Genomic DNA, 20,324 nt, shown 5'->3' on the forward strand with positions numbered 1-20,324 from the left:
GCTCAGTGTCTGGGTGAAGACTTAGCCTCACAGATATTACACAGAGGACTGTTACACTTTGCCAAGAATCTAACTGATATGAAGAAGAAGAGACAGTTCCCAGTGATGGAGAAATCCAGCGTACTGCTGGAGATAGACACGGCTCATAATACGAATAATACATTGCGTGATGTCAGATCTGCGTTTTATACAGCGACATCAAAGGGCAGACCCGATGGGCCCCAGAGGTTTATATCCTGTCAGGTTTTAAGCTCCAGCAGCTTCTCCTCTGGGAGACATTACTGGGAGGTGGATGTGAGTCGGGCAGAGAAATAGATAATTGAAGTGGCCGAGGAAAGTCTGGAGAGGAAGGTTCATGGAAATTAATCCTTTTTGGTTATAATGAGAAATCCTGGGGTTTGATGTTAATTAATAGTTTTGGTGTGTGTCATAATAATACCTATAAGCCGCTGGTGTCAGACTCTCCTGTGAAGGTTGTCGGGGTCTATTTGGACTGTGATGCTTGGCATCTGTCCTTCTATCAGCTGTGTGACCCCATCAGACACTTACACACCTTCACAGCCTCCTTCTCCGAGCCGCTCTATGCTGCTTTCTCTCTGTATGAAAATTCCAGTATTAAAATCATGAAATAAAACTAAATGATGTCTTAAAGTGAATCTTTGCCTTTTATTATCCTTTTTGTGAGATATAACGCTTACTATTAGCTGCTGGACCATGCCCGCATCTCTCCCTATACCTCTCCTCTCCTCATAGAGCGGTGTGCTATATCTATCTACCAGGACGGAAGACACAGCATGTTGTATTATACCTTTATATGCACAATTTTTAATCAGATGAAATTGAGCTACTTTTGATTGGTCTTTTCCATCTGTTTATGGATTTCTATCCTAAAGTCCATGTATCCAACTTATGCTTCCCTTTTAATAATAATCATCTTTTTATGGTGCTAACATATTCTGTGGAGCTTCACAATCAGACGTGAAAATGAGGTTTAGATCACAAAACGCGTTGTCTTGGAAGCTTTTTAAGCTGTTAATTTGTGTTTGTCAATAAAAGACATGGTTTTATTATCCACGGACACAGAGCCGTTTCTTATATGCGCGCTGTCCTGGAGCCTGGTAGGACGAGAATCACTTTCAGAGCCCTTTGGAAGAGAGATTATGTTATTTGGAAATTCAAAATGTGAGTATATAAGGCCGAAAAAAGACATTTGTCCATCCAGTTTGGCCTGTCATCCTGCAAGTTGATCCAGAGGAAGGCAAAAAAAAACAAACTGTGAGGTAGAAGCCAATTTTCCTCACTTTAGGGGAATAAAAATATCCTTCCCGACTCTAATCAGGCAATCAGAATAACTCCCTGGATCAACGACCCCTCTCTAGTAGCTCCAGTAATGACAAGTATACATTGGTTAGGTTACAACTGCTAGATCAATAGGGGTCCCAAAGGATGAAACCCCACAACAATTGTCATGGTCAGACATACACACTGGTGCTCCATTCCAAGCCCATGGGACTGGTGGAGATGGCTGAGTAGAGCACTCTGTCAGTCCCATAGACATTGAATGATGTCTTATTGACCACTAGTCCTTCAGGCTAGGTTCCTGACACAGGATCACCCTCATCAGGTCAGCTAATACATTATAGGCAGTCAAAAAAGGAACACTTCTGGACAAGGCCCTTGTTCTGTGTCCTATTTCCTGCCATAATGGTATGTTATTCCAGAGATGACCTCTCGTGATATACATTTTAATGATTTTAATGCAAAGTAAAGCAGAATCTAGGACAAATATATTCACAACTCACAAGCCAAAAGTGGGTGGACAAAATGTAGTGTTCTGGTGACTTTAAACACAACCGGACTGCAGAGTTTTTTCTTCTACACAAAATCTCCACCCTTCCAATGTAAAGAAATATTTTAGGTTTCGTTTCTTGCTCCTCAGTACCGCAATGACGTCTGCTGAGCTGAAGGACAAGCTAAACTGCTCCACCTTCCTGAGCCTCTATACAGATTTGTATCCCTGAGAGTGGAGCATTGCTTATCTACTCAGCTTGATATGGAGGAGACCAGGATCTTCTGTACTTATTGCGATTCTCCTGCACCGGCTGTAAGAACATGTTTGCACTGCTAGGCTTCGTTCTGTGAAAAGCACTTGAGCAAACACAGTAAGTCATCAGAACATTTGTTAGTTGAACCCACTGATTCCCTAGAGGACAGAAAATGCTCCACGCACAAGGAGGTGCTGAAATACTATTGTCCAATGGACACCATCTGTATCTGTGTGTCCTGCTGGGTGGCTGGAGACCACAAGGGACATGACGTGGAGCTACTGGACGTGGCCTCAGACAAAGAGAAAGAGAAACTGGTAAACATTATGGAGAAACTCAACTCAGAGAGAGAGGACATGGAAAAGAAAGTTCACAATCTACAGGATTATAAGAAGGATGAGAAAATGAGGTCTGCGAATATCACTAAGAGAGTCATCATCTTGTTCAAAGACCTCAAGGATCAACTGAGTGCATTAGAGAGAAAAGTTCTTTGTGAGATCACTAGGCAGGAAAATCAAGTTTTGTTGCCAATCAGTGACATGATCCAAGAACTCGAGAAGCAAAGAGATGACCTTGCAAGAAAGCTCCTTCAGGCAGAAGGATTGTGTAAGCTCAGTGAACCTCTCACCTTCTTGACTGAGCTTAGTAAAAGTGACAAGATCAGTTACAGGACCAGCGATGTCACCAGAGATGTAAAAGATGTTGGGACTCAGAACCACGCATCAGTCTCTCAGATGTTACACCGGGGACTTGCACACATTTCAGACGGCCTGTTTATGAAGATAAAGCGACAATTCTGAGTGATAGAGAAATCAGAGGTTTTTTTGGATATAGACACAGCTCATAATAATATTATTATATCTCAGGATCTCCAATCTGCTTCTTATACCGGTACACCACAAAACAGACCTGATGGGCCCAAGAGGTTCAAATCTCGTCAGGTTTTAAGCTCCCACAGCTTCTCCTCTGGGAGACATTACTGGGAGGTGGATGTGAGTCAGGCGGAGAGATGGATGGTTGGGGTGGCCAGGGGAAGTTTGGAGAGGAAGGTGGTGGGTAACGAGTCATTCATTGGTTATAATGACAAGTCTTGGGCTTTATGTGCAAATTACTTTTTCAGAGCACGGCATAACAATATCCACACAAATTATGGCTGCTATTCTCCTATGAAGGTTGTTGGAATTTATCTGGACTATGCGGCCGGGCGTCTGTCATTCGTTAAGGTGTGTGACCCCATCAGACACTTACACACCTTCACCACCTCCTTCACCGAGCCTCTGCATCTCGCCTTCTATCTCTTCCCAGGTTCTTCTCTCAGGATCCTTAACTCATCTTAGGTAGCTGCTATATGAGCACCATGTCTGTGCTACGTGTACATTTGCCAAGGTGGCACTGTGCAGAAACAGTCTCTCTGCCCATAGCTGTGATTGTCCCTTTCAAACACGCCAAGAATCATCCAAATGAGTGTTCATAGAAACGCTTGTTCTCAGTCATTGCCCTTTGTCAGCCGAAATCGATCAGATGCTCGAAAAGCATAAAAATGTCCGCTAATCAGCAGCACATCTCCCAATGTTAATGTGTTCCTCACATGATGGAAACTACACGGGGGACAAACCATCATAGTAACAATAGTTTATCGGCCGGTGCGAAGGCTCTTTAAACGAGCAGCACCGATCAACTTGTTATACTGCTGATTGGCTTCACTTTGGCCCCACATCAGCCTGTCTAGAAGAACCCTGGGTCAGGCACAGGTAGACCTTATCTCAATTATGATGCCAAATGCTCTTTGGCAGTCTTTTGCTTATAATTTTTTTGGGCCAGAAGATGACATGAAGGGTCGACAGGGAAATCAGAGAGTCTTGGGGAACGGCCAATAATTTTGGGACATAAACCACCAGATTTCCCTGAAGTCCATTTCTAAATGTTGGCTAGTATGTATGTGCGTATGTCTTTTGCACTGAAGGTGTGTTTGATATGGGGCAGGGTGTGGGCCGCACAGACGCCTCGGCTGTATTTCTCATCCTCTTATGAACCTGTACTTCATTTATTTATAGGATATTTTGTTATGTGTCTATTTCTTGGTTCTTTGAGGAATTACTGTACTGGTGGTTTGCTTTTCTTATTTGATAGGACATATCTCTAGGGTGAACTTGTGAGGCTTTTATAGGGCTTTATCAGGACAGCATAAGATAGTTAAGGGCCCTTTACAAGGTGAACAATTGTCGGGAAGGAAACGTTCCTTTCTGACAATCACCAGTTTGTCAGTGGAGGAGACCGCTGCTATTCCATGCAGCAATCTACATGACCAGTTATTAGAGGGAGAATACTATAGAGTATAATAAAATTGTAAGCTGTTGTGCTGCACCGCAGGCTAGCCCCCACAAAACAGTTGTTCCTGATTTTAGCGTAATAACAGGTAAGGCATGCTGTTTTAGTTGACCCTGCCAGCAGGTAAGTTACTGCACTTACCTCCAGCATCCACCAGAGCTGTGCAGCACAAGGGACTTAGCCTTCAGGCTAGGTGTATGTACATTTAATTGTATATTCCCAGCATTTGTGGTTGTGCTCATTACCACGTTTAAGTAAAATACTGTTTTAGCAAAAGCTGGTGCTGGAGTTGCTTTCCTCGTTTGTGACTTCGCTATATCCAGGGGAGCCCACCTCGGTACACGGCTTACATCACCATAGATACTGATATTAATGAGGTGTGCAATTTGTTAAAAAAAAAACTAAAAACTTAAACCTGTTGTTATGGAGACAGATGCAAAAGAAGGTTTTTATATATGAAAAACATTTTATACTAGAATGTGCTAATGAGGCCGAGCCCGGTTTATATTCACAGAGAGGTGCGATCGCCCACAAAACAGTAGTGACCGGTCCGCCTTGTCATCAGCCTCACAATAGCAGCTTCCTAATTCTTTCATTCGAATGGTATTTTTTCTCCCTCGCTTCCAGCGATCGTATTGTAGATCTCTAATACCAATATCGGATCATGTAAATGGACCTGAACACTGCAGACGTGTTAGGAAATAAATAGTAAAAATTATCACCCCAGTAACTAATAAATCGGAAGCTTAGAGGCCATATTACTGCCTGCGAGGAACAATCCAGCTGCACACGGCCAGAAACCTCCTACAAGGGGTCGTCCCATAACCAGGACTTATCCACAACATTCAGCTCTAGTTCCCTTAAATTTCTTTACCATTTTGCCGGCTTTTAACCCATCCTGGTGTGGGATAGTCAAATATAAAGATGGCAGCGAGGATGGTTCTGTCCGGTAGGGTACCTAGTGCTAATAGTTTATTTAATAGGTCCGTTGTATCTTGAAGGCAGGTGTCTGGTTTCCATCACCACAGATGTATGAGGACCTGTCACTCATCAAGAAATGTTCTCAGTGATCGTACCTACAAATTAAATGATCGATCTCCCTGGATTTCCAGGTTTGTGGATTTTGGGAACACGTGTAAAATGTGCATAAATATGTGGTTCCTCAGATATCATCTTACCATGCCTGATGAAGAGATCTCAGAAGTCTCCAGAGCTGCTGTTATCTTTTCTGTTCACCATTGAAAGGTATCAACGACTGAGGACTCTCAGTCTTCCATCTTCCTTTTTTGCCGGCTAACATGGTATACAGATTTTTTTCTTAAAGAAGACCACAGGGGTTAATTATTCTACAGGAGCTCTCCACCTTCTTGAGAAGAGACTTTTGCACTTTCGATTCCTGCTCCTCCGTACCACAATGGCGTCTGCTGATCTGAGGGCCGAGCTGGATTGCTCCATCTGCCTGAGCCTCTATACAGATCCTGTATCCCTGAGATGTGGACACAACTTCTGCCGCTCGTGTATTGTGAGTGCGCTGGATGCACAGGAGGCAGCTGGAGTGTATTCCTGTCCTGACTGCAGAGCAGAATATCCAGAGCGTCCGCCCCTGGAGAAGAACACTCATGCATGCCCCTGCGGCTCGGACGCTGCGCCAGCTGGGATGGACTGGCCATAGAACCTATGAAGAAACTTCCCAATGGGCCAATGCCACGAGGGCTGCTTGAGTCCCCTTCAAGGCCACCAGCTAGAGAATTAATGGTCTAAGGCTACATGCACATGACGAGAAAAAAACAGCCATTAAAAACGGACACATTGTCCGTTTTTCATGGCCATTTTTCAACCATTTGTGCATCCATTTTCTGGATGTCTGTCCGTTGTATGCATGTAGCCTGAAACTCCCACAGTTAATTAATCCTGGGGGCATCATGCACTTAAGTACTTGGCCGGCAGCCTCAAGTGTCCTCCTAACTCCTGAAATCAACTGTATTACCATCCTAAGGCAACTGCAGAAGATGGAACGCAGCAGCTGGCACTGGCCACCACAGAGGGGCAGATTCTTGGGAGGTATTTTGTGCTGCACTCTGGTATTTGGTTCTGCTAGGGCAGTACTTTGTGCTGAAATGTGGTATTTCTGGCACCACCTACTTGTGTTGACCCTGCCTTCTTTCAATTTGGACCTACCTACAAATGGGGCCACTCTTCCTTTTTTTTAAGTCCCCAGTCCGTCTTGTGGTCCGGTACTACATTTTCATAATATGAACCTCGGTTCTGCTGAATGACAGTAAGATTTACCTTCATTTGTTGTCGATAAGGAAAAAATATCCTTAAAGGGGTTGTCCAGCCTATATAATTTTTTAAAGGGTTCTAATGGCAAAACAAAATTAAAAAAATAGATACTCACCAACCCCCCACTACTACTCTTCTGACGCTTCCTAGGTTCTTGGCGCTCTCTGCTTCCCGATCCTTCTCCCACTCAGGCAGTCATTGGCTGCAGCAGTGGCCCGCCTCAGGAACTGATTGGCTAAGCAGCGATATGCTCTGTGCTGAGAAATCTCAGGAAGCCGAGACCAGCAGTGACCTGGTAAGCATAGAGGCGGGAGTGGTGGGGATTGGAGAGGCGGATATTTTATGCTATTCTGGGCCCGTTTCGCTATACATGATTGGGCCATTTTTTATTCAGGTTGGCATTTTTTTTTTTGTCAATCCTCCCCAATCCTAATACAGCAGGTTGTAGGTTCTTGAGCTGGATAATTACACTGTACTCGTTATGTAGTAGATATATTCCACCTCCAGCCAGCAGGTGGCAGCAAAGTCCAAGCAATAGTGTCTCCCCCAAATAGAGAAAGAGGGAAATTATAATGGGGGGCTGGCTATGAGCAGGGGCAATATAGCTATCACTATATTAGGCCACACTGTGGTCATTTCTGCATATGGGGGGGGGGGGGCACCTTATTTGGGGCAATCTTCTGCTCATGGCTTCAAGATCTGACTAACAGCTCATCTTCTCAAGCACCCCATGCCTATGCCCTTCTCAATAGGTTGCCCTTTTTATATCTACACACTCCTGACCTTCTAGGGACCCTGGATGGTGGAGTTGCCAGTCCTGGATAGTATAAACTCTTCTCTTGAATGTTGAAAAATGTCAAATCTACGTAATCCACCTGCAGTATTCCTCCCTCTGTTACCTTAAATTTCAAGTCCTCTCCAAGAACCTGTTACTTCCCAGCCCCTTCTGACTAGTTGGCCATAGGTACCCGGCCCTAAGGAGATCTGATCGATGATATAACACTTTGATTGGCACTGGCAGATGCAAACTGAAAAGGGGCCAGTCGTTAATATGATTGTTCATCCCTCATTCTGTATATATATTGTTGGCGACACATCCCACATCTGCAGACCAATGATCGTTCTTATCACTCCACATAATTGATCTAGTCAACCTGTAGGTTGATCGGTGGGATCCTTAGATGAACCAGATTGTTCAAGATTTTTTGGCCTATGCAATAGGCCTTAATATATCTCAAACATTTACTTTTCTTCCTGTTTTGCACAATGGCATCTACAGATCTGAAGAATGAGCTACAGCGGAAAATCCCAAGTGAGATCTCCAGATGGGAAGATCAAGTGTCACTGTCAGTCTCTGACCTGATCAACCATCACAGAAGATGGTGCTGTCTTAAGAAATCAACAAAGCATAAGAGTTATACAATATTACTGGTCCCATCCCCTTGATGAGAAAAGACCTAAACAGTGGTGACATTATTCATGTGAGTAGTGAAGTAATTGACACGCAGCATCTGGCATTGTCACACTGGTGTTACCCAGGGGACTGTCACACTGTGGACAGTCTGATTGTTCTCAAGATAGAGGGATGGTTCTCAGTAATGGAGAAGTCAAATGTATTGTTATTTTTAACCCTTTTTTTTTTATACAAAATTTTTACACTATTCTGGCTACTTGCAGCCGCCAGTAGAGGGTGCTCATTGCATACTGTGTATACATTGAATAGTTTAATGGTATGCAGTAAGATGCGCAAAGTAGTGGCTAAAGATAACCAGAATGTGAAGGGGATGTGGAGCTCTGTATTAGAAAAAAAATGGAGCTCTGACAGCTTTAAAGATTTTTAGGATTTTTAATCTGTCTCTAAAGTGCTTTTACCTTGTAAGAGCCTTGTGCTTCTTGTATCTTGCTGAGACAGTGTGGTTTCTACCTATATCTATGTGGCAGTAATAGCAATGACATATAAGTTCCGCACAAGTGAGAAAAATTTATAGGGTTGACTACATTTTACATTTCCAAAAATGGTTGAGTCTGATGTCCTAAGGAGGTATCATCATTATAACATTGTAACATTGTGTAACTGGCATAAATCACCCCAGGTTTGTTGCCCTACCAACTTTATCAAGGACATTTAGAAAAATGTTCATCATTCAAATCACGTAAGTCCTGTCCTACAACCTGTGGAGGACTTGCACAGGTGATGTTGTTGTAGATGTAACTAGGGGGACTGGTATCATAACCCTCTGACACAGACTGTACCACTCTGGGGACAACGGTGGCGTTTCTTACGCAAAAATCTCTTAGGTCTTTCAGGGAACAGCCACAATCCCAGTGGTTCCCATGTAACCAGAGCTGTTGGATTGGAGAACCCATAAGCAGGGAACTAACTGAGATGGTTTTCAATGGGTTCCTTTGAAGGCTGAGATATCGAAGACGAGAAAACGGCTGAAAGATGTCTGTAGCAAAAACATTCAGCTGATTGTCTGAAAGGTCAAGCCACTGTAGCCTCTGAAACAGACTGAAGGTCTCTGAAGAAAGAGTCTGAAGTTGGTTGTTGGCCAGAAAAAGGTATGAAAGATCTTTAAGTCCTGTGAAGGATTTGGCTGAGAGTTGAGTCAATTTATTGAACCTGAGGTCCAATTCTAGTAGATCTTGAAGGTCAGAGAAGCTGTTGTCATCAATGACCGAAATGTCATTGCGCTGGAGAAAGAGCCTCCTCAGATTTGAGAGGCCCGTGAACATGTGTGGCTTTATCCTACTGATACAACTGTTCTCCATGTGCAAGCTGTGAAGCTTTCCAAGTCCTCGGAAGGAATGTTCATAAAGTATCTTGAGACAGTTCCCTGAAAGGTTCATCACTGCCACATTGAAAAGTCCTGTAAATGCTCCAGGACGAATCTCCTGAATGTTGTTGTTATTCAAAGACAGAAATTCAAGTTGTCCAAGACCTTCAAATACCCGTTCGACGAGGGTCCTGAGCTTGTTGTAACTCAGATTCAGCTCCTCTAAGAACTGTAAATCCTTGAAGACCCTCGGTCTTAAGGTGGTAATAGAATTGTTAGACAATCTAAGAACATGGAGACTTAGTAAACCGGCAAAGGTGTCTTCAGATAGGGCAGACAGACGATTTTGTGACAGATCCAACCATCGAAGGGACTTCATACCAAAGAAAGCTCTCGAGGCAATGGTGGAGATGATGTTGTGGTTCAGATACAATTTCTGAAGCTTGTGTAATTTGATGAAAATGTGAGCTTTCAAACCCCGTAACATGTTCCCACTAATGTCCAGCTCTTTCAGTTCCACCAAGCTGACAAACAACGGAGAGTGGACGTACGTCAGATGGTTTTTGGCCAGAATGAGTTCTCTAAGGTTAGGTAGGTCGTGAAACACGGTGTCTGGCAGGGCCACCAGTGAGTTCCATCCCAAGTTTAAGTACCAAAGGTTTGAAAGACCTGCAAATAAGCCATCTTCAATTCTTATAAAGAAATTGTTGTTGAGGCTCAAGGAAACTAAGTTCTGGGTGTGAAGAAAGGTGTTAGGGGCCAAGAACTTCAACGCATTCCGCTCCAAGTGCAAATGGGCTAAAGCCTTGAGTCCATGGAGAGCATGTGGCTCCAGACTAGTCAGATGACTGCTCTGCAGGTTAAGAAAGTCGAGCTGGGATAAGTTTTTGAAAGCTTCAGTGGGCATGGTGGTGAGGTTGTTGCCGTCCAGCCATAAGGCTCGAACATTCGTGGGCAGAAGATCTGGAACACGGGAGAGGTTCCGTGAGCTGCAGAAGATGTTGTAATCTTCATTGTAGTCGTAGCTGCAGAGACAAGGTGATGGACATTTGGGCTCGGGAGATGACGTAGTTGTGTCTCCTTGAGCAGGGCGAGACTCCGATGCCACACAATTCTTTGTCACAAAACTGCAGAGAAGGATCACTGCTACAACCTCTGCGAGGAAGAAAACAGGAAAATGGAGTTAGACAAGGAGTTGTCCCTCCCCTATGCTGTACACTGCAGCTCTGCTTGTTTATATTGGATCATTTCTATAAGCACAAGTTTAGCAGGAAGTCAGTAGATGGAGAGCTGAATAATATAGATTTTAATCTACAATCATATAAGACCCCAGGTAACTACTGCATATAGACTTGTGGGAGGGGCCCTGACAAGGGGGAGGAGCCTGGAGATCACAAACTCCCACATTAACTGAACAGTATAGAAACCTGTCCAATCACTGGGTGGATATAAACATATTGATCTGTGTCCAAGGGATCGAAATCCAAAATATTTCCCCAAGTTCCCCTCATTTGTATCATCTCTATCCATTCCTGGGAAAGCTGGGTCACAACCAACATGGCTGCCAAAAACATGGTGGCGCCTCCTAGGCCGGTGATATGTATATTTGGCCAATGCCTTATAGGACAGTATTCACTATGCAATCCTGAATTTTGGGAAGGTGTCAAAAACCACTGGCATCGCGCCGCCTGCTCCTGACTCAGCATGTCATGCGAGCCCGCAGGCGGAAATATTTGACGGGGAAGAGGGCGTGCATTTGGGATTTTATTAACCCCTCGAGGTAGCCTAATAATTCTGCAGCTGAAGAGACACATTAAAGGTCAATGAATCCGACTTATCACCTATGACTGGAGCCCATCAGCAAGAAGGACGGTGTTTCCTAGAGGCTGTGACCCCCTTCAGCTATACATGGACCCTAGGAGGAGGGAGCTCAGCTCAGGCGCCTTCCCATGGGTGGTTGGAACCCCTCCAAGAGACCCCCATTTTTACAACGGGGTCCTTCGCCTTCATGAATGGACCCTTCTTATATTACACACTATAGATGGATCCTCCGCGGCACAATCAATATGGACCAGGGGGTGCTCCGCCGCCCCCCAACCAGACGTCTGGCAAATGGGGACCCCAAGAATGAATGCAGCTGTCATTGGGGGTCCCAACAGCCAAGTTAGATGTGACTATATATACTGTATTATATAACGCTATGATGCATTCGCAAGCGGTACAGAGTGCATATCCTCAGCAGTGAATGGGTTAACAGTGGGCACCTTATGGGCCACACCCTGAATGGGAAATCATCAGCAGGTAGCCCTGGACGCAGCAGCATCGGGGCGGCGAGGGAAGGACATGGACATCACCAACTTCACTTTGTTTAACCCCAATTCTCCAGGAGCTGTCCCAACCCCCCCCAGAGCCCCTGGACACAGACAACTGGAGGGGTTAGGAGGGTCACCTACCTGCGCCTGTAGGTCCCATACTGACTGTCACATAGCAGAGTGGACACTGCGGCTCCTGGGTCACTGCGAGCACTAAGCGGGGTGATGACAGCGAGCGCTCCTGGCCAGCTTCAAATAGGCAGGGTCCTGGAAAGCGCTCGCCTCATTAACCCTCTCACTGCCGGGGATCGCCAGGTTAACACATTGGTTACTAGGTGGCCGCCTATTCATAGCTGATGATGTCACACACTGGGGAATTAAAGGGACGTGTCCTGGAAAGACTCTGCGTCGTTGGTAACTTATTCGCTGCCTTGGAAGGGGTGAACTGTAACCCATTTATTAACAGCTTGGATGCTGGAATACACCTGGAACCCGTCAGCAAGCTGCTGTTGACGGATCTGCTTTCTTCTGTTGCCGTCTTTGAGTCAAGAATGATGTCCTGCCACGAATGGGCCGTGGATCTGATTGATCTATTAGATGCCCTCTGCAGCTCTCCTGCTTGATGACGGTTTCCCTGCACTAACATACAGGGTGCGCAATGGAGTCTCTTCCTTTATATGATGTATGCACCAAAGACGGGGGAGATGGGACCTGCTGCTCGGATTAATGATAACCGCGCCGTGTACACAGGACCGCCGCCAAGACAGACAGGACTTTGTTTTCAAACAAGACTCGTGATAAGAATCCTCATAATTACTGTCATTATCAGACTGGGAGGTGTCAGCAGCCTGCTGTGACCGGAGTCTGCCAGCAGGGGGCGTCTGATCGAGTCTCATACATGAGCTGCGGTCTGTCTGAGCTAGTGAAGCTGTGGTATAGACAGTATCACACAGGAGAGGATTAGATACACAGCTCAGCAGACTGTATCACACAGGAGAGGATTAGATACACAGCTCAGCAGACAGTATCACACAGGATAGGATTAGATACACAGCTCAGCAGACTGTATCACACAGGATAGGATTAGATACACAGCTCAGCAGACAGTATCACACAGGACAGGATTAGATACACAGCTCAGCAGACAGTATCACACAGGAGAGGATTAGATACACAGCTCAGCAGACAGTATCACACAGGAGAGGATTAGATACACAGCTCAGCAGACAGTATCACACAGGACAGGATTAGATACACAGCTCAGCAGACAGTATCACACAGGAGAGGATTAGATACACAGCTCAGCAGACAGTATCACACAGGATAGGATTAGATACACAGCTCAGCAGACTGTATCACACAGGAGAGGATTAGATACAGAGCTCAGCAGACAGTATCACACAGGAGAGGATTAGATACAGAGCTCAGCAGACTGTATCACACAGGAGAGGATTAGATACACAGCTCAGCAGACAGTATCACACAGGAGAGGATTAGATACAGAGCTCAGCAGACAGTATCACACAGGAGAGGATTAGATACACAGCTCAGCAGACAGTATCACACAGGGGAGGATTAGATACACAGCTCAGCAGACAGTATCACACAGGATAGGATTAGATACACGGCTCAGCAGACTGTATCACACAGGACAGGATTAGATACACAGCTCAGCAGACAGTATCACACAGGAGAGGATTAGATACACAGCTCAGCAAACAGTATCACACAGGAGAGGATTAGATACACAGCTCAGCAGACAGTATCACACAGGAGAGGATTAGATACACAGCTCAGCAGACTGTATCACACAGGATAGGATTAGATACACAGCTTAGCAGACAGTATCACACAGGACAGGATTAGATACACAGCTCAGCAGACAGTATCACACAGGATAGGATTAGATACACAGCTCAGCAGACAGTATCACACAGGAGAGGATTAGATACAGAGCTCAGCAGACAGTATCACACAGGATAGGATTAGATACACAGCTCAGCAGACAGTATCACACAGGATAGGATTAGATACACAGCTCAGCAGACAGTATCACACAGGACAGGATTAGATACACAGCTCAGCAGACAGTATCACACAGGGGAGGATTAGATACACAGCTCAGCAGACAGTATCACACAGGGGAGGATTAGATACACAGCTCAGCAGACAGTATCACACAGGATAGGATTAGATACACAGCTCAGCAGACAGTATCACACAGGATAGGATTAGATACACAGCTCAGCAGACAGTATCACACAGGATAGGATTAGATACACAGCTCAGCAGACAGTATCACACAGGAGAGGATTAGATGCACAGCTCAGCAGACAGTATCACACAGGATAGGATTAGATACACAGCTCAGCAGACAGTATCACACAGGGGAGGATTAGATACACAGCTCGGGACTCAGTATCACACAGGAGAGGATTAGATACACAGCTCAGCAGACAGTATCACACAGGAGAGGATTAGATACAGAGCTCAGCAGACAGTATCACACAGGAGAGGATTAGATACACAGCTCAGCAGACAGTATCACACAGGAGAGGATTAGATACACAGCTCAGCAGACAGTATCACACAGGATAGGATTAGATACACAGATCAGCAGACAGTATCACACAGGATAGGATTAGATACACAGCTCAGCAGACAGTATCACACATGATAGGATTAGATACACAGCTCAGCATACAGTATCACACAGGATAGGATTAGATACACAGCTCAGCAGACATTATCACACAGGATAGGATTAGATACACAGCTCAGCAGACAGTATCACATAGGATAGGATTAGATACAGAGCTCAGCAGGCAGTATCACACAGGATAGGATTAGATACACAGCTCAGCAGACAGTATCACACAGGATAGGATTAGATACACAGCTCAGCAGACAGTATCACACAGGAGAGGATTAGATACACAGCTCAGCAGACAGTATCACACAGGATAGGTTCAGATACACAGCTCAGCAGACAGTATCACACAGGATAGGATTAGATACACAGCTCAGCAGACAGTATCACACAGGAGAGGATTAGATACACAGCTCAGCAGACAGTATCACACATGATAGGATTAGATACACAGCTCAGCAGACAGTATCACACAGGATAGGATTAGATACAGAGCTCAGCAGACAGTATCACACAGGAGAGGATTAGATACACAGCTCAGCAGACAGTATCACACAGGAGAGGATTAGATACACCGCTCAGCAGACAGTATCACACAGGATAGGATTAGATACACAGCTCAGCAGACAGTATCACACAGGATAGGATTAGATACACAGCTCAGCAGACAGTATCACACAGGATAGGATTAGATACACAGCTCAGCACACAGTATCACACAGGATAGGATTAGATACACGTCTCAGCAGACAGTATCACACAGTAGAGGATTAGATACACCGCTCAGCAGACAGTATCACACAGGATAGGATTAGATACACAGCTCAGCAGACAGTATCACACAGGATAGGATTAGATACACAGCTCAGCAGACAGTATCACATAGGAGAGGATTAGATACACAGCTCAGCAGACAGTATCACACAGGATAGGATTAGATACACAGCTCAGCAGACAGTATCACACAGGAGAGGATTAGATACACAGCTCAGCAGACAGTATCACACAGGAGAGGATTAGATACACAGCTCAGCAGACAGTATCACACAGGATAGGATTAGATACACAGCTCAGCAGACAGTATCACATAGGAGAGGATTAGATACACAGCTCAGCAGACAGTATCACACAGGATAGGATTAGATACACAGCTCAGCAGACAGTATCACACAGGATAGGATTAGATACACAGCTCAGCAGACAGTATCACACATGATAGGATTAGATACACAGCTCAGCAGACTGTATCACACAGGAGAGGATTAGACACACAGCTCAGCAGACAGTATCACACAGGGGAGGATTAGATACACAGCTCAGCAGACTGTATCACACAGGAGAGGATTAGATACACAGCTCAGCAGACAGTATCACACAGGATAGGATTAGATACACAGCTCAGCAGACAGTATCACACATGATAGGATTAGATACACAGCTCAGCAGACTGTATCACACAGGAGAGGATTAGATACACAGCTCAGCAGACAGTATCACACATGATAGGATTAGATACACAGCTCAGCAGACTGTATCACACAGGATCGGATTAGATACACAGCTCAGCAGACAGTATCACACAGGAGAGGATTAGATACACAGCTCAGCAGACTGTATCACACAGGAGAGGATTAGATACACAGCTCAGCAGACAGTATCACACAGGAGAGGATTAGATACACAGCTCAGCAGACAGTATCCCACAGGATAGGATTAGATACACAGCTCAGCAGACAGTATCACACAGGATAGGATCAGATACACAGCTCAGCAGGCAGTATCACACAGGAGAGGATTAGATACACAGCTCAGCAGACAGTATCACACAGGAGAGGATTAGATACACAGCTCAGCAGACAGTATCACACAGGAGAGGATTAGATACACAGCTCAGCAGACAGTATCCCACAGGATAGGATTAGATACACAGCTCAGCAGACAGTATCACACAGGATAGGATCAGATACACAGCTCAGCAGGCAGTATCACACAGGAGAGGATTAGATACACAGCTCAGCAGACAGTATCACACAGGAGAGGATTAGATACACAGCTCAGCAGACAGTATCACACAGGATAGGATTAGATACACAGCTCAGCAGACAGTATCACACATGATAGGATTAGATACACAGATCAGCAGACAGTATCACACATGATAGGATTAGATACACAGCTCAGCAGTCAGTATCACACATGATATGATTAGATACACAGCTCAGGACTCAGTATCACACATGATAGGATTAGATACACAGCTCAGGACTCAGTATCACACATGATAGGATTAGATACAGAGGCCATTTTTCGTCTTAAGGACCAGGCAAATTTTTGCAAATCTGACATGTGTCACTTTATGTGGTAATAATTTTGGAACGTTTTTTCTTGTGACACATTGTACTTCATGACATTGGTAAATTTTAGTAGATATATTTCCCCTTTATGTTTAAAGAATCCCAAAGTTACCCAAAATTGGGAAAAATTATTTTAAAATATTTATTACTTAACATTCCCCATATGTCTACTTTTAGGAGCAATTCTTAAAATTTTTATGAAAATTTCCAAAACCCATTTTTTAAGGATCCGTTCAGTTTTGAAGTCACTTTGTGGGGCTTACATAATAGAAACCACACATAAATGACCCCATTTTTTAAAACTAAAACCCTCAAGTTATTCAAAACTGATTTTACAAACTTTGTTAAGGTGTTCCAAAAGAACTAAAAGAAAATGTTGATAAAATTTCAAAATTTTACTTTTTTTTGGCAGATCTTCCATTTTAATCCATTTTTTCCTGTAATACATCAAGGGTTAACAGCCAAACAGAACTCAATATACACTGCTCAAAAAAATAAAGGGAACACTTAAACAACTCAATGTAACTCCAAGTCAATCACACTTCTGTGAAATCAAACTGTCCACTTAGGAAGCAACACTGAGTGACAATCAATTTCACATGCTGTTGTACAAATGGGATAGACAACAGGTGGAAATTATAGGCAATTAGCAAGACACCCCCAATAAAGGAGTGGTTCTGCAGGTGGTGATCACAGACCACTTCTCAGTTCCTATGCTTCCTGGCTGATGTTTTGGTCACTTTTGAATGCTGGCGGTGCTTTCACTCTAGTGGTAGCATGAGACGGAGTCTACAACCCACACAAGTGGCTCAGGTAGTGCAGCTTATCCAGGATGGCACATCAATGCGAGCTGTGGCAAGAAGGTTTGCTGTGTCTGTCAGCGTAGTGTCCAGAGCATGGAGGTGCTACCAGGAGACAGGCCAGTACATCCGGAGACGTGGAGGAGGCCGTAGGAGGGCAACAACCCAGCAGCAGGACCGCTACCTCCGCCTTTGTGCAAGGAGGAACAGGAGGAGCACTGCCAGAGCCCTGCAAACTGACCTCCAGCAGGCCACAAATGTGAATGTGTCTGCTCAAACGGTCAGAAACAGACTCCATGAGGGTGATATGAGGGCCCGACGTCCACAGGTGGGGGTTGTGCTTACAGCCCAACACTGTGCAGGACGTTTGGCATTTGCCAGAGAACACCAAGATTGGCAAATTCGCCACTGGCGCCCTGTGCTCTTCACAGATGAAAGCAGGTTCACACTGAGCACATGTGACAGACGTGACAGAGTCTTGAGACGCCGTGGAGAACGTTCTGCTGCCTGCAACATCCTCCAGCATGACCGGTTTGGCATTGGGTCGGTAATGGTGTGGGGTGGCATTTCTTTGGAGGGCCGCACAGCCCTCCATGTGCTCGCCAGAGGTAGCCTGACTGCCATTAGGTACCGAGATAAGATCCTCAGACCCCTTGTGAGACCATATGCTGGTGCGGTTGGCCCTGGGTTCCTCCTAATGCAAGACAATGCTAGACCTCATGTGGCTGGAGTGTGTCAGCAGTTCCTTCAAGATGAAGGTATTGATGCTATGGACTGGCCCGCCCGTTCCCCAGACCTGAATCCAATTGAGCACATCTGGGACATCATGTCTCGCTCTATCCACCAACGTCACGTTGCACCACAGACTGTCCAGGAGTTGGCAGATGCTTTAGTCCAGGTCTGGGAGGAGATCCCTCAGGAGACCGTCCGCCACCTCATCAGGAGCATACACAGGCGTTGTAGGGAGGTCATACAGGCACGTGAAGGCCACACACACTACTGACCCTCATTTTGACTTGTTTTAAGGACATTACATCAAAGTTGGATCAGCCTGTAGTGTGTTTTTCCACTTTAATTTTGAGGGTGACTCCAAATCCAGACCTCCATGGGTTGAAAAATTTGATTTCCATTTTTTTATTTTTGTGTGATTTTGTTGTCAGCACATTCAACTATGTAAAGAACAAAGTATTTCAGAAGAATATTTAATTAATTCAGATCTAGGATGTGTTATTTTTGTGTTCCCTTAATTTTTTTGAGCAGTGTATATTACCCTGATTCTGTAGTTTACAGAAACACCCTACATGTGGTGGTGAACTGCTGTACGGGCACACGGCAGGGCTCAGGGGGAAAGGAGCGCCGCATGGTTTTTGGAGGGCAGATTTTACTGGACTGGTTTTTAGGCACCATGTCACATTTAAAGACCCCTCTGATGCACCCCTACAGTAGAAACTCCCAAAAAGTGACACTATTTTGGAAACTACAGTACGTGATAAGGGGACAGTTGTATGGATACTATTTTGGGGTACATATGATTTTTGATCGCTTTATATTACACTTTTTGTGAGGTAAGGTAAGTTTAAATTTTTTCGTTTTTTACAGCGTTCACCTGACAGGTTAGATCATGCGCTATTTTCATAGAGTTGGTTGTCTACTTTTATTTATTTAGTTTTACATAATAAAGCATTTTTGAAAAAAGAATCATGTTTTTGTGTCTCCATTTTCTGAAAGCCATAATTTTTTAAATTTTTCTGCAGGGGCTTGTTTCTTGCGGGAAGAGTTGCGTTTTTATTGGTACCATTTTGGGGTGCATATGATTTTTTGGATCATTCAATATGACACTTTATGGGGCAGTTTTTTTTTGTTTTTTTTTACAGAATTCACCTTAGAGAGTAGGTCATGTGATATTTTTATAGAGCAGGTTGTTAAAGATGCAGTGATACCTAATATGTCAACTTTTTAAAAAAAATTATTTCAGTTTTACACAATAAAAAAAATCATGGGGGAAAAAAAAATCATGTTTTTGTCTCCATTTTCTGAAAGCCATATTTTTTTCAAACTTTTTGGGCGATTTTCTTATGTAGGGGCTCATGTTTTGAAGGATGAGGTGAAGGTTTGATTGGTACTATTTTGGGGTACATACGACTTTTTGATCGCCTGGAATTACAGTTTTTGTGATGTAAGGTAACAAAAAATTCATTTTTTTTCGCAGTTTTTAGTAATTTTTTTTATGGCATTCACCTGATGCAGTGGATTATGAGATATTTTTATAGAGCCAGTCATTGCATATGTGGCGGCGATACCTAAAATGTCTGTTTTTCTTCTTTTTTTTTTTTACTTGGAAGGCAAGCCCCGATGCCTATGAAAGGCCTCAAGCTGCCTTTTCAGCCATCAGGTCCCCGTCACCGCAGCACGGGGACCCAATGGGGACACGGAGCCGCAACTGCCAATCATCAACAGATGGGCAGGGAGAGCAGGAGATTATGAATAACTAGGACTCTTCTCAGGTAGATTTGACTCTTTTCAAGGCCTGGTCTGCAATGATTATGATGCTGGTTCTCAGCAACCGCTTACTTTTAGCTCATGAGTGACACAGCGCTGACATCAGCATTTCTGTCACTAATTTATGCTGCCATCAGTGAGGTCAGCATAAAGTTGATGACAGGATCCCTTTAAGGCATCATTTCTGGATACTTTTGCAGAACAAGACACGTGTGTGTATAAACAGGGGCAGGGATCTGTCTCCGTTGAGGCATAATTTTTGGGATGCTTGGTCTC

The 20,324-nt window shown here is 44.4% G+C and overlaps 1 protein-coding gene across 1 annotated transcript; it reads right to left on the minus strand.

The window, feature by feature from the left end:
- Nucleotides 1–8,617: 8,617 nt before the first annotated feature.
- Nucleotides 8,618–12,397, minus strand: IGFALS (insulin like growth factor binding protein acid labile subunit). Its single transcript, XM_040440488.1, has 2 exons — nucleotides 11,887–12,397; nucleotides 8,618–10,588 (listed from the first exon to the last, which is right to left on the minus strand). The coding sequence occupies exons 1-2, from the start codon at nucleotides 11,903–11,905 to the stop codon at nucleotides 8,772–8,774; spliced, it is 1,836 nt and encodes a 611-aa protein (XP_040296422.1). The 5' UTR covers nucleotides 11,906–12,397; the 3' UTR covers nucleotides 8,618–8,771.
- Between the last annotated feature and the right edge of the window lie 7,927 nt (nucleotides 12,398–20,324).

The sequence above is a fragment of the Bufo bufo genome, chromosome 7, assembly GCF_905171765.1.
Source record: "Bufo bufo chromosome 7, aBufBuf1.1, whole genome shotgun sequence".
NCBI lineage: Eukaryota > Metazoa > Chordata > Amphibia > Anura > Bufonidae > Bufo > Bufo bufo.